This window comes from Pteronotus mesoamericanus, unplaced genomic scaffold, assembly GCF_021234165.1.
Source record: "Pteronotus mesoamericanus isolate MK-2021 breed Mesoamerican mustached bat unplaced genomic scaffold, CSHL_Meso_final scaffold_83, whole genome shotgun sequence".
Lineage (NCBI taxonomy): Eukaryota > Metazoa > Chordata > Mammalia > Chiroptera > Mormoopidae > Pteronotus > Pteronotus mesoamericanus.
This window is the reverse complement of record NW_026555328.1, coordinates 2,057,854-2,072,477: the sequence shown is the minus strand read 5'-3', so window position 1 is coordinate 2,072,477 and position 14,624 is coordinate 2,057,854. Positions and strand designations below refer to the sequence as shown.

Here is a 14,624-nt window from a genome sequence, read left to right as displayed (position 1 = left end):
TCCCTTTGAAGAAATTCTCTAAAGCAGCCATGATCTATATGTAAAAACCCTTGAATACTAGTTTTAAGACATGGTGTTTAGATCTAGGTCTGCTTAACTAGCTTTGTAATCTTGAACAAGTGGTCTTCTTTCGCCTTTCAGTTACTTTATTGGTAAAGCTCATTAGATTGTACTTAGAACTAGATAGTCTTTAGGATAAGCCCACATATAACACAGATATTTGGGCATTAAATGGATATGGATTTTTTGCATAATAAAGTGTCATGGAGCTGACTCCATAATAGATAGATTGGCTATCTATCTCATTGACTAGATAGATCAAAATTCATGTAACCAGTCTCTTCCTGATACTTAGTTTTCTACTCTTGGATTGCCAAAAACATGCTAGGGCAAGTAGTAAATGACTATATGTAAGTCATTTTATAAGTGTGATTGTAGTTTTGTGAGATATATTCCTAGTAGTTGAAATAAATGTGAAAAGGTGTGTGCATTTAAAATTTTGATAGATACTACCAAATTGTCCTTGCTAGAGGTTTTCCCACTGCACATGTGGTCGTGTGTATTAGAATGCCTGTTTTCCTACAGCCTTGCTAATATACAGTGTGTTTTTAAGAATTTGGATCGTTGCCAAAATGATAGGGTAACAGTGGTATCACACTATCATTTTCATTTGAGTTTCTCTTAAGAGCAGATTGAGCTTTGGTATTGTTTGTATGTTTGAAAGCCATATTTTTTACTGAGCTTCCACTTTTCTATTAAGTGGTTAGATATCGATTATAATGGAATTTGCCATGCAGAAAATTTTATGTTTAAGTAGTCAAATGTATCAGTCTTAAAACTTGAAATTTTGTGCTATTCTTAGAATGGCCTTTTCCATTCTAAGATTATTGAAGGAATCTTGCATAGCAGAATAGGCTCACTTTTAAAACACGAACTTGTATAGATAAAATCAATAAGCTACTCTAGGTTTGAAAGCAAATTTCCAATGCTAAGTTTTTTTTTATCTGCTGTACAGATAGGGATGCCTCTACCTCATCTCATTTTCTCTTTAAAGTAGGCGGTGGGGGGAGGTAATAAGAATCAGGAGAAGGCATTCCTATTATGGACTTCCTTGGTTGTTAAAACATTTAGATCTATGACTTTTTCATGCCTCTGTACTTTTAGTCGTTTTTCTGGGACCACTCTCTTAATTTAGGTTTTTTAGATCTAAAGGTTAGAATTCCATGAATCAAATTACTTTGGTATATTTTACATACTCTTTTTAGCATTCCACTTTTTAGTAGATAAAGCAATATAAAATTACTATTTTGCAACATGAAGTTGTTTCATTAGAGATGGCAATAGGATAAGTTTTCTCTAATTTTGTTTCTTTTACTTTGTTTTAAAAGCTGAGGGGTTTTTTTTCCTCTGGGGAAAAAAGGTTAATTTATCTCTCCTTGACCAAATTTACAACAGTAGATATACAAAGATGGTTTTGGTTTACTGTGAACTTAAAAAGAATGGTATATATTTTCATCTAGATCCCAAGGAAGAGAAAGAAGAAGGAGACGATTCTATTCTCCCTCAGGAAGTTTCCGTGGCTACAACCAGGCCTAGCCGGGGCTGGCGCAGTAGCAGCAGGACATCTGTCTCTCGGCATCGTGACACAGAGAACACCCGAAGCTCTCGGTCCAAGACTGGTTCATTGCAGCTCATCTGCAAGTCAGAACCAAATACAGATCAGCTTGATTATGGTATGGTAAAAGCAGAGAAAGGTTATTTAAGAACCAGTTGCCTGTTGGTTTTAAATGTAATTTTGAACATTTACCAAAACAGCCTAACTTTGCGGGGTAGATGTGCTGAAATAGGAAGGGTTCCCTTTTTTTTTTTTTTTTTTTTTTTGCCAATTTGCAAATATTTTCCTTTTGTGTGATTATCTCAGGCAGTACTTTGGTCTCTTAGCTGCAGCAAAAAAATATATCTACATAGATAATGTTTTGTTTTGGCTTTATTTTTTCCAGAAGTTGTAGAAGAGCATCAATCGACAGGTGGCATTAGGTAAGGAGCATTTAATATTTAAACCCTTGGGGACATAGAGCTTGAAATTTTGAGCTATAACAGAGAAATTAACTTCAGTTTTGGTATTTAGTTTAGATTCCAGATTGTTCTTCATTAGAACATTAACCATGTAATCCTTAGTCATGTCATGTCTTGAGCATCTTCCGTGTTTTGGCTAATTTCATGCTAGGCACTAATATGAAATGTGGTCTTTAGACCAGGGTTTTGAGATTTTATCAGGATCTTTTATGATAAGTTACATGATTTTTTTTTTTGATCTGTTGATAGGTCTTTTTTGATACAGCAAGTTATTAGATGTATTATAAAGCTGATTGATTTTTAACTCTTCATGCCATTGAACTGTCATCACCTTGCCTTTATTTAACAAAGTGATGACATAGTGAGGATTTTGAGTTCCAGTTATTCTTTGGGATAAAGCAGCTAGGTTGAAGTTCAACTAGATCATAAGGATAAAAATTCTAGATAACTTGCTATGAATCTTTGGCTACCTCCAAAAAAAAATTACCTAATAAAATCCAGTGCCTGCTTTGGCAGCACATATACTAACATTAGAAAATTCCCTCAGAGACAGTCTTTACAGCCAGCATCTCTAATCTTTACTTGCTTCTTTTTAGTAGTGATGAAGAGGAAGAGGAAGAAGAGATGTTAATCAGTGAAGAGGAAATACCATTTAAAGATGACCCAAGAGATGAGACCTACAAACCCCACCTAGAAAGGTATGTCTCATTTTACTCCAGACACGTCAATGAAAGTAAGTTTGGAAAGCACTGTTGCATCAAATTCCTTTGGTATATTTTACATACTCTTGTATGCATGTTTTTATTTCACCTTGTTGCCAAACTAACAGGTATAGACTTAATTTTAAGCGGATATTTACTTATGTGCTTATTTTGCAAATTTAACATTATCTTACTACCCTTTGTACAGCGCTCTCTTCCGTTACAGAACTTTATTTTGATCATACCCACATCATGATGTTTGCATGTTTTATAACATGATAGGAATTGCCTGAGTACTTGGAATTTTCTACTTTTATTTGGTTTCTCTTTACAGCTATAGTGAGAGTTCATTTTAGGGCATCATTAGCCTCAAGGGTCATCCCATAGGCTTGAAATATCAATAAATTGATGATAACCACAGGCCATACCTTGTTGTTAAGTTTTTCTTGAAAGGATGCTTTGCCAAATACCAATGTTGAAATGTATTTGTGTTTTCAGGGAAACCCCGAAGCCACGGAGAAAATCAGGGAAGGTGAAGGAAGAGAAAGAGAAGAAAGAAATTAAAGTGGAAGTAGAGGTAGAGGTGAAAGAAGAAGAAAATGAAATTAGAGAAGATGAAGAACCTCCTAGGAAGTGAGTGGGCAATTATTACTAATAATGGATATTTAAATTTTTGAAGCCACTAGTGGAAACAAGTGTGGGGGTGTAAGGTGGGATTTTGACGTGTGCATACAGAGGGTGACAAAAGTAGGTTTACATTTGCTTGGAAAGTAATACAATAATAAAAAATAATACAAGAATAAACTTTCACTTACAGCTGTAAACCTACTTTTGCCCCACCCTGTCTTGCTGCCTCAAGCAACTGACATTTGTACTGCAGGCACTCTCTTCTCAAAAGCTTGGAAAGTTTAAGTTAAGGCAGTATTAGAGACATACAAATGGATGGGTGAAACAGTAGGTATAGAGATGAAGAAGGAGTAGACCAGCAAGAAAAAATATGGCAAATACAGACCTTCAGAAGAAGGGCATATAAGGCAAATGATGTACTGTATTTTGCTGTGTATAATGCACACCCACATTTTTGGCCCAAACTTTCAGGAAAAAAGAAATCTTTCATTTTAATTTTTTAATTCAATTTTTTATTTATTTATATTTAGATGCTTGCTTTTTGTATTATAAAGAAATTTTAGCATATGTTTTTGAACATACGGACATCATTATTGCTTTCTAGAGTTATACTTTTAACTCATAAGCATAAAAAAATTTTAAAACATTTATATAGATATGGAATTAGTGCTACCCATGTGTAATGCATGTCCTTATTTTTCCCTCAAAAATTTGGGCAAAAAGGTGTACATTATACATGGCAAAATACAGTAATGACCTTGATCAGGTAAAAACTTTCTGTCTACCAACAATTTCTCGCTGTTATAATAAGATTCTTTATTTAAGATTTTAAGGGTTTTCTTTGTTCTTTTGCAAGGAGACTGACTATAGTTTATATTTTTAGAGTTTTTAGATAATAGCCTCTTTCATTCTTTTTAAATTGATGAGATTTAAGGGGTAGGTAGGCTTTTCACAGAAACAGCTCTTCAGGTAGTAACTGACGTTTATTCACATCTTCCATAGTATTGTATAGTTTATGAATAGTATATATTTAACTTGTGATGACAACTTACTTGAAAGTAAAATTACTTTAGAGTGAAATCTTTATTTGGTTTGCCAGTTAAGTTTGTGACTTTATGTATTCTGGGTTATCCTATGTTCCTGCCACCTGTTCTTTGGTCTTGAGTATATACAAGGTCTGTCCAGAAGGTATCCAGCCACATAATATGAAAAATAGAAACATTTATTGAAGAGATACAAGACACAAGAAATATTGTACATAGGACAATGAGGCCTCAGTCCCCTTCAAAGTAGGCACCTTGGGACCTCACACAGTCCTCCCAGTCACCAGCAGCTGCCCTGTTATATTTTCCTGAATCTCATCGATGGTCTGAAATCTCTTCCCTTTCAAAGGTGATTTTAGTTTTGGGAAAAGCCAGAAGTCACAGGGCACCAAATCTGGGCTGTAGAGGGGCTGAGTCACCTGGGTGATTTGATGTTTCACCCAAAACTCTGCACAAGAAGTGATGCATGAATTGGCGCAGAGTTGTGATGAAGCTGCCAGTCACCAGTAAACCTATATGGCCTGCATCCAGTTTTCTGCAGAGGAATGTTCAAGCCTAATACAGAATGTGATTCAGATTTGTTGTTCTACTCGTTCAGTCATTTTGAATGCGATGGCCACACAGTAAACATGCTCACTCATTGATGTCTACTGCCCCCACTGACTAGTACAGTGAAGTCATCATTGTTCATGCATGTGCACATTCTAGTCCACTCTCCTTGGCTGTCAGGTTTCATTGATGTTGAGCAAACCATTCTTATATTAACAATGGCTGGACTTTTCCAGACAGGCCTGATACGTCTTTGGCCATCCTTTACTCATTAAGCTTCAATCCAGACTATGTGGACAGTTTACTCTTTTTTAATTATAGGAGAGGAAGAAGGCGAAAAGATGACAAAAGTCCACGATTACCCAAAAGGAGGTAAGAATTTATACTCCTATGTTATACTTTGTTTCAGGTGGTAGTCATAATAATCCTGCTGAAATGCACAAAAGCAGCTTTATTAATGTCCTTGACGCAAAGTTACTATGTTTTTATTTCCACTGCAGGATCTAAGCATTTCTAAAATCTTAATACTCCTTTACCTTTTGGGAGTTACTAGTTTATTTTGCATTATTTTTTATAAACACTACTAAACATTTTGCAATTTCTGGTTATTTCTAACATATTACATACAAACTATATAATAGTGTAAAGTTGCTGTTCCCTAAATAGTTCAGTCTGAGTTAAAGGACACTGGGCAGACTGCCTCTTTTCTGTTGCTGACTTTTCTCCTATATGCTGATAATAGGAAAAAGCCTCCAATCCAGTATGTGCGTTGTGAGATGGAAGGATGTGGAACCGTTCTTGCTCACCCTCGTTATTTGCAGGTCAGTGAAGGTGTTACGTAAGGCAGCTTTTTGGATGGTGTGCCATTACTAGCTCTCAAACTTCATGAGATTTTATAATGTGTGACTTTGTGTAAGCTTTACCATTGGCATGCAGCGTCAAGAAAAATTTTTAAACTTAAAATTACTCCAGTCATTGTGTTAAAAAAAGAAAAAAAATAGAAATAGGAAGAAAGAAAAGTGTCTAAGAACCTGAGTCCAAACAGATGATTTCCTTGGAATCTTGAAAAATTCCAGTGTTTCCTATTGTGGTGTACTACTTCTGATATTAGATGATTGTAACAACACACCGAGACACAGATGAACATATTTTTTTAAATGTATATATTTTTAAAAATGAGTAACTCAAATCAGGGATTTCTTGAATACTGTAAAAAAAAAATTTAAAAGTTTAAAATGAGTTTGTTTTTTTTTTTAACATGAGTAAAGATACAGCTTATGTTTAGGTCTCTCAGCATGAAAGTGAAAAACTAATTACTAAAGTTTAAGAAATGACTATTTGATATTTAGTTTAGCAACAAGTGTAACATTAGATTCAGGCCTCACTTTCTGATTTTGTTACAATAGTGATAGCTGCTCTTCTTGTGTTGCGTGCTGTTTGCTGTAAGCACCATACAATATGATCTCTAGATTTCCACAACAACACTCTGAGACAGTTAGGTAATCTCCATTTTACAGACGAGAACTGGAGCTTGCAGTGTTTCAGTACATACCTCCTGAGATCACACCGCTAGTACGTGACAGGCCCAGACTGGAATCCAAGTGTACTTCCATAGCCTCTGTTCTTACTTGACTATTTGATTATATTGCCTCTTTATCCATGTACAAAGTGTTTGATTTTCCTTCAGCACTTTTGATGTAGCACAGGACCAGGTATCTAGGAAGCCTTAATTTTTAACCCTCTTCACTTTCTTCAACTGTTTTAGCACCACATTAAATATCAGCATTTGCTGAAGAAGAAATATGTATGTCCCCATCCGTCTTGTGGGCGACTCTTCAGGCTCCAGAAGCAACTTCTGCGACATGCCAAACATCATACAGGTACTTACAAAATAAAATATTTTATCAAATAGATATGTGTACTGTACTTCTAAGTGTAGATTGATAATGATTTTTTTTCCTAACATAAATCTTAAGACTTGAGTCTACAGTCAAGTGTGAGAGAAAGGTGGGAAAGTAAAATGTAAAGGCATAAATTTTACAATGGATGAACAAACCAGGGCTTTTGATTCTTTTTCTTTTGATTTCTTTGAGAAGAACTTTTATGACCTGGATGATCTTTTGTTGAGCAAATATTGTGTGTCAACTGTGGACCAAAAACTTTACATGTAATGTCTGTCCAGAAGGTGTCCAGCCATATCATGAATAATATAGGCATTTACTTAAGAAGATACACGGTACAAGAAACATTGCTTATAGGACAATGACACCTTAGTTCCTTTCAAAGTAGGCACCTTGGAACCCTCACACAGTTTTCCCAGTCACCAGCAGCTGCCCCGTCGTATTTTCCTGAATTTCATCAACAGTCTGAAATCTCTTCCTTTTCAAAGGTGATTTTAGTTTTGGGAAAGGCCAGAAGTCACAGAGCACCAAATCTGGGTTGTAGGGGTGCTAGTTGATTTGGTGTTTCACCCAAAATGGCACAAGAACTGATGCATGAGTTGGCACAGAGTTGTGATAAAGTTGCCAGTCACCATTTGCCCATAGCTGTGGCCTTCTGCATCCAAATAGTTTTCTGCAGGGGAACGTTCAAGCTTAATGCAAAATGTGATGCAGATTTATTGCTCTACTTGGTCAACCACTTTGAATGTGACAGCCATAAAGTACACATGCTCACTCAACAACATCTACTGTCCCCATTGACTAGCACAGTGAAGTTGCCATTGTTCACACGTGCATTCCAGTCAACTTGCCTTCACTGCCTGATTACCTCAATGTCAAGTAGACTGTTCTTATATTAACAGTGGCTGGACTTTTTCAGGACAGACCTTTTGCATATTGTTGCTTATCCATCCATTCAGCATAACTAAATTTGCTGTATTGGTCTTGTTTTACAGCCAAGAAACCAGAGTCTTAGCAACATTAGATAACTTGTGTTCACACAGCTAAGCTAATGTTTTGCAAAGCTAATTTTTTGCAAAGCCAAGATTTTCCGTTTCAGGTAGATTCTTATAGATTAGGAGTAAGGAGTATGAAGAAGAAGCCTGAAAGGTAAAGAGGTTAACTTATAGTTTACGATAACTACTAAATGGCTCCTGGGACTTTTGCTGATGTTGAAATCAAAGGCTAGCTATTGAATTCACATGTAACTTCCTGTAGGAGCACTTGTCTCAAGAAGAGAGACTACGTTGTCATAGTAATTTCAAATTACAGAATGAGTTCAAATTCCATTCATTTTTAGTACATCTCAGTGCAGTGAAGCTAATAGGAACAGTTTATGCTGGATATTAGATCTAATCCAGTATGTGCCAGACACTTGAATGTTACATGTTACCTTCTCAACAGTTGTAGTCCTAAGACTAGGAATTCCAGTTGCAGAAATGCCATGTCTCCTACCCAAGGTCATACTGATAAATGTACTCTTTGCATCATTTACCATATGTGCAACTTAGGCAAGTTTCTTCATTTTTTTCTTTTCTCACTTTTCCTCATCTGTAAAATAAGAATAATAATGATACCAATATCATTGAATATTAATGACACCAATATTGTAAGGATGAAATAACATATAATGTGTTATTTATCACACAGGGCCTGCCACAGTAGTAGATTTTCAAGAAACACCAGGATTTGAATTTGGGTCTCAGTCATTCCAAAGTCTGCAGTGTTTGCATTGTGCTATGTTTTTTCAGAAGAATGCTATCTGCACTGTGTTTCTTGCTAGGTGCTGCCATTTCTCCGCTCTTTCTTCTTCCTGGTAGACTGTCTTGTCCCACAGAAAAGTACTTTCTGATAACCAGTTTAGCCTGTTTTGGCTAAATATTACAAGCCTGCTATGACAAGCTAACTGTTTTAGAAATTCAGTACATTCCAGATATTTATATTTGGTTAATGCAATTTTGTGTCTGTAGAGTTTTCCTTTTCCAAATTAGTATATACAGACTGCCTTTGAAAATACAATTTATTTAAACAAATGGATGCCCCACTCAGTTTGCCTTGCTACGGTGGAGCTGAACAAGTGGACAAGACCTGGGAGATACTAAGTTGTCTCTGGATTAGAACTGTGCGTGTTTAGATCTTACTACTCATTATATAGGAAACAGACTGACAAGTATTGGCATCACTTGAGTTCTTGTTAGAGATATAGAATCTCATGCCATGCTTCAAACCCACCGAATCAGCACCTGCATTTAAGAAGGTCCCTGGTGATTTCTAAATACACTCAAGCTTGAGGAAAACATGGCTCTTCTTCCGTACATACTAAGTTTTAAAACTGTTTGGGATTGAGTATGGGATTTATTTGTTATTGTTTGCCTTTTAACTTTCACTGTGTTTGGAATTTTAAGTGAAAGGCATAGAAAATGTATTCATTCAACAAGTGATATTAAGCATCTTTTTTTCTACTCTTGTGAGCCAAGTGATGAAGAAATAATGAAGTACAGTGCTCCTTTGCCACATAGATTCCACACTATGTTACCAAATTCTTCAAAAATCCTGTGAAATTTGGGGGCTTATGAAATGACAGAAGGGAGGTAGTTGAATGGTGCAGAAGATGTGGGGTAGGAGGGTAGGGTGGATTACAGGTACTGTGCTGTGTATTTGATAGCAGCAGCTTGAATCTTTTGTTGATCTTGGGTCACATTTTTATTCCCATTTAAATCGTGTTTCTTTTTTTTAAAGTGTATTTTATTGATTATGCTATTCTAGTTGTCTCATTTTTTTCCTCCCCTTTATTCTTCTCCACCCTGCATTCCCCTTCCACCAGCATTTCCCCCATTGAGTCCATATCCATGGGTTGTACATATAAGTTCTTTGGCTTCTCCATTTCTTATACTATTCTTAACCTCCCCCTGTCTATTTTGTACCTACCATTTATGCTTCTTATTCCCTGTACCTTTTCCCTCATTCTCTCCCCTCCCCACTGATAACCCTCCATGTGATCTCCATTTCTGTGATTCTGTTCTATTCTAGTTGTTTGCTCAGTTTGTTTCTGTTTTTGTTTTTAGGTTGTTGATAGTTTTGTGTTGTCATTTTACTGTTCATAGTTTTGATCATTTTCTTTTTCTTAGATAAGTCCCTTTAACATTTCATATAATAAGGGTTTGGTGGTGATGAACTCCTCTAACTGTACCTGGGTCACATTTTTAAAGAATAAAATCCATGGAAAATGTAGTTTACTTGCCACTCAATTTATCCAAGAGCTGCATTACTGGTAAAATTAAGATTAGGATTTTAGTTCTCATATATTTCTGTCTAGTTTTATTTTTTTTTTAACTGGATCCTTATACTACTGAACATATGTAGCAAAAAAGAAAAAAAAACTTGTATATTTCTTGATTTTTTGTTAGGCAGTGTTGATACATTGAAAACAGTATTGCTTTTACTTTACCTCATCATCTGTTTATTGTAAATTAAGAAAAAATACTTAGAGGGATTCTGCATGGAACACTAACCACATTATTTTTCTTCTTAGATCAAAGGGATTATATTTGTGAATACTGTGCTCGGGCCTTCAAGAGTTCTCACAATCTGGCAGTGCACCGGATGATTCATACGGGCGAGAAACCGTTACAGTGAGTCTTTATTAGTAAACATCTGGGTGAGAAGTACATCTACCCCACTTGAGGGCTGTCCCCTGTACAAAAATTTCAGCTGCTGATATTCTTTACTTTTTCCACATTGGAGTGGGTATTGCTCAGGGAAGCTACTTAGTGAGCTTTTTCTTCTGTTTCTTATGTGTTTTAAACAAAAAAATCAGATAAGTGTTCTATCTGGTAACTTTTCCTAGTTTTTCTTAAGAAACTTGCATTACTGACTATGGTCTGTGTATGTGACCCCTAAATTCTCGCCCTGACTCTGAATAAGAACTCCTCCTCTATCTCATCAGCCATTTCCTCCTCTGCTCTCCTTAGATGCGAGATCTGTGGATTCACTTGTCGGCAAAAGGCATCCCTTAATTGGCACATGAAGAAGCATGACGCAGACTCCTTCTACCAATTCTCTTGCAATATCTGTGGCAAAAAATTTGAGAAGAAGGACAGCGTAGTGGCACACAAAGCAAAAAGCCACCCTGAGGTGCTGATTGCCGAAGCCCTGGCTGCCAATGCAGGCGCCCTCATCACCAGCACAGATATCCTGGGCACTAACCCAGAGTCCCTGACACAACCTGCAGATGGTCAGGGTCTTCCTCTTCTTCCTGAGCCCTTGGGAAACTCCACCTCTGGAGAGTGCCTCCTGCTAGAGGCTGAAGGGATGTCAAAGTCATACTGTAGTGGGACAGAACGGGTGAGCCTGATGGCTGATGGGAAGATCTTTGTGGGCAGCGGCAGCAGTGGGGGCACTGAAGGGCTGGTCATGAACTCAGATATACTCGGTGCTACCACAGAGGTTCTGATTGAAGATTCAGACTCTACTGGACCTTAGTAGAAGGGAAGACTTTAGGCACTGGGACAGCTCAGACTTTGTACTTAAAAGATAAAAAGGACAAAAAAAAAATTTAAAGCATTTTAAGATCTAGTAAAACAACTGAAGGGCCTGCTCTTTCCAATGTGGATCACAGCACACACAGACACACACAGACACACACACACACACACCCCCCCTCCCTCTCTTCTCCCTCTCCTGACCCATTTATAAAATTGATGTTGCCTTTATCAGAAAAGTAGACAAATAATAAGCTCTTAAAGTGAGGGTGATCCTCATGCTCAGTTCCAGCCAGGCAGACTTCTTGCTCATTAGCAGATCCCCTTTTCCAACCTATAATTCTTAAATGCTTTGGATCAGCTTTTAACTCTTAATAGTATATACTGTCCTCTAAATCCCTTCTCCTTTCCTGCTGCCCTATGGTCTGGCTTCTACCCACTGCAGCACACTTATCCTCAAAGTTATCATATAATTCTAATCTCTGGAGGCTGGCAGCTTGACTTGGCACTTTAGGGCCCCTTAGCAGGGTGAGCTGTTAAAACAGCACACATCTCTCACCCCCTTTTCCTCCGTTCCTCACTGGGTTTTAGAAAGGAAGGATACATGGGGACCACTTTGACCCCAGCACCTCAGTCCTCCTCCCAACACCTCCATATGGTTCTCAGTGGTGCTCACTTGCTTGGAAGCAGGCTCCCAGCAGGGAGGGGGCTGCCCTCTGCATGGTCTCTGACCACAGGACAGGGCTGTGTATCAGTGAGACAGAAAAGTCCCAGTCTAATGGCAGAAATTTGCACTTTGAACATGTGTGTTTTTGTGTTGTGGAACCTGAGATTCCTTATTTATTAACGGAAAGTCTGATTTTTTTTTTTTTTTTTTTTTTTTTTTTTTGTCTTCGTTGCTATATTTTGTGGGGCTGGGAGAGATTAGATTATTCTGACATGGGGTCCTTTCCATAAGAGGTACTTTGGAAGGTAAGATAGATATAGGGTTGAAGAAGCACAGCCAGCCTCTTAAAATCATAGCTCTCCAGTGGCCTTTAAGCTGGTCCTCAGCACTAATAAAATCACTACAGTAGCTTAGTGCTTTTTCGGAAGGCTTTTTAGGGAAGAATGTTAGATTTATGGTAATTAGTGCTCTGTGAATTTTTTTAAAGCATTGAGATTTAGGGATTTTGAGGGGATGAGGAAGGTTGTTCAGGGTCTGAATTACATATAAAAGATTTTCTCTTGGGAATTTGTTTGTTTTTATTTTGTTCCCATCGTTTCTTTACACAATGCCCCCCTGTTGGCCCAACTCTGGCCCCTTGCTTTGTTTTGTTTTTTTCTTTGCTTTATCATTGGTTCATTCCAGCTCCCGATTAGTGAAGGACACTGCCATTAAGGAATAGTCTAGGAGTCGTACAGGTTTAAGTCAAAGAAAATCGCTGTTTTGTTTCCCTTTTAATAACACCTCAGAAGAGGAAAGGTTTCAATAGACAAAATTAATAATAGCTGTGGCTTCCACCTGAAATCTTGGGACCCACCACTTCTCTTGAGATAGGGATTTTCATGGGGTGGATTGCTTCTTTACTGTCCATGGAAGAGACTATTAGAAGTTCATAACTCCCAGAAGACGAAAAACCAGTTTTGGCTAATTTTTAGGGACTTTCTGCTCTGTATGCCTCAGAAGCTGGAATTCATGGCTTGCTCTATGCATTGTTTGTCAGAAATGTGCATTGGCTGTTGGAAAGAATGACATTCTGCTGAGAACAAAATAAGGAACAGCTTGTTTTTTCACAAACACTAAAACTACAAAGTTTATTAATTTTCTGATTTTTTTTTTTTCCCAAGAAGAGGGGTAATGAAATGTCATCTCTGAAAGAGGCTTACTTTACACCCACTAGTGTCAGTGGCTGGGATGCCAGGAATAGGGAGTGCAACACCTACAGTGAACAGTCTTAAATGCACTATTGTTTCCAGAGTGTTGCAGATTTGCCATCCCTCCAATGTGGGGGTAGAAAATGAAATAAAGATAGAGGGATGTAGAATGTGCTTTCCTGCCCACAGTAAAGATTTGGAGTTGACTTTGGTATGTTGATTAGGTTTTAAAATATTCTGTGACTGACTGGATGGGTCTACAACAAAGTTGGTTTCCCACCCCCATATAAATCCATTTTGTACTGTTTCACTAGCTAGCATCTGTTCCCATATTTACCTTTGTCTTTGTCCTACTTATCCTATCCTTTGTGTTCATAAACTACAGTTTTGGTAGGTAGTTATCAGATAATTTAGGTTTGTACTCAAAAGCAAACTGCATAAAAAACTTTATGGGATAGAGAGAAATGTGTTCTTCCCTATCTCCTCTCCCCTCCAAAGACAACTAGTTAGTGTTAATAATTAAAATTGTGTGTTGTTTCTTCCCCTTTCTGTCATCTTCATTCACTACTTTTTGCCTACAATTTGCTCCAATAAATTATTATAGCAGTTTGCAGTAAGTTTTAAATATATTTCATGAACTTCTTCCTTTTGAGAAAAGGGATGCTAGTGTAAGAAAGAGGTGGTGTAAGTAAACTGACTTATTCTGGGCCTCTTCCTTTTTTCCTTTCTGCTCCTCATGCTGTTTACTTCATGGTCCTTCCAAGGAGCTCTTTTAATCTTAAAATTCTGCATTTACTACTTTTAATCAAATTCTGTTATTTTTCTTCCCACTGCATATTCTCCATCTTGAATTGGCGATTCTAGAGTCTGAAAATGTAGTTGGGATATAAGCATTATTTCTGTGCTTCCCCCTTGTTTGACCAGGGTTATTTTATATAATTGAGACTTAATATGCTTCAGAGAATTTAGATAAACACTGGCCAGGATTACTGGGAGTAAAAAATATATATATATTAAGGTATGGAAAAGCATCCACATAGAGCACTTGAACCTCCTTTGTACCTATTTGGAGAAAAAAATATAAAGAATGTATTAAACCTGAGGTTATTACAGTCTGGTTGTTTGAAATACCATTTTTCTCTTCTGTCTTTCCCAATTTCCAGTGTACTCAAGAAAATTAAAAAATTGTAATGGATCAATTTAAAATATTTTATTTCCTAAAAGCCTTTTACCTATTGTAATGTGCAGGACCCTTCTCCTTTGATGGGAGAGACAGGTAGTTACCTGAATCTAGGTTGAAAAAAGTTATGTAAAAAGAAATTATAATAAAAGGGATACTCTGCTTTTCAA

General features: G+C 37.1%; 1 protein-coding gene across 2 annotated transcripts in view; it reads left to right on the top strand.

Moving 5' to 3' along the window:
- ZFP91 (ZFP91 zinc finger protein, atypical E3 ubiquitin ligase) overlaps positions 1 to 14,467 on the top strand; it is a 40,994-nt gene extending 26,527 nt beyond the window's left edge. Inside the window, exons 3-11 of one of the 2 annotated variants that reach the window (XM_054563652.1) lie at positions 1,521 to 1,733; positions 2,001 to 2,037; positions 2,676 to 2,774; positions 3,276 to 3,410; positions 5,318 to 5,368; positions 5,739 to 5,817; positions 6,762 to 6,876; positions 10,469 to 10,568; positions 10,908 to 14,467. In XM_054563652.1, coding sequence (XP_054419627.1) covers positions 1,521 to 1,733; positions 2,001 to 2,037; positions 2,676 to 2,774; positions 3,276 to 3,410; positions 5,318 to 5,368; positions 5,739 to 5,817; positions 6,762 to 6,876; positions 10,469 to 10,568; positions 10,908 to 11,418 — 1,340 coding nt within the window. In that variant the 3' untranslated portion in view covers positions 11,419 to 14,467. Of the gene's footprint in view, positions 1 to 1,520; positions 1,734 to 2,000; positions 2,038 to 2,672; positions 2,775 to 3,275; positions 3,411 to 5,317; positions 5,369 to 5,738; positions 5,818 to 6,761; positions 6,877 to 10,468; positions 10,569 to 10,907 lie in introns of both variants that reach the window. The other variant, XM_054563651.1, reaches the window with a different exon arrangement.
- The last annotated feature ends 157 nt before the right edge of the window (positions 14,468 to 14,624 follow it).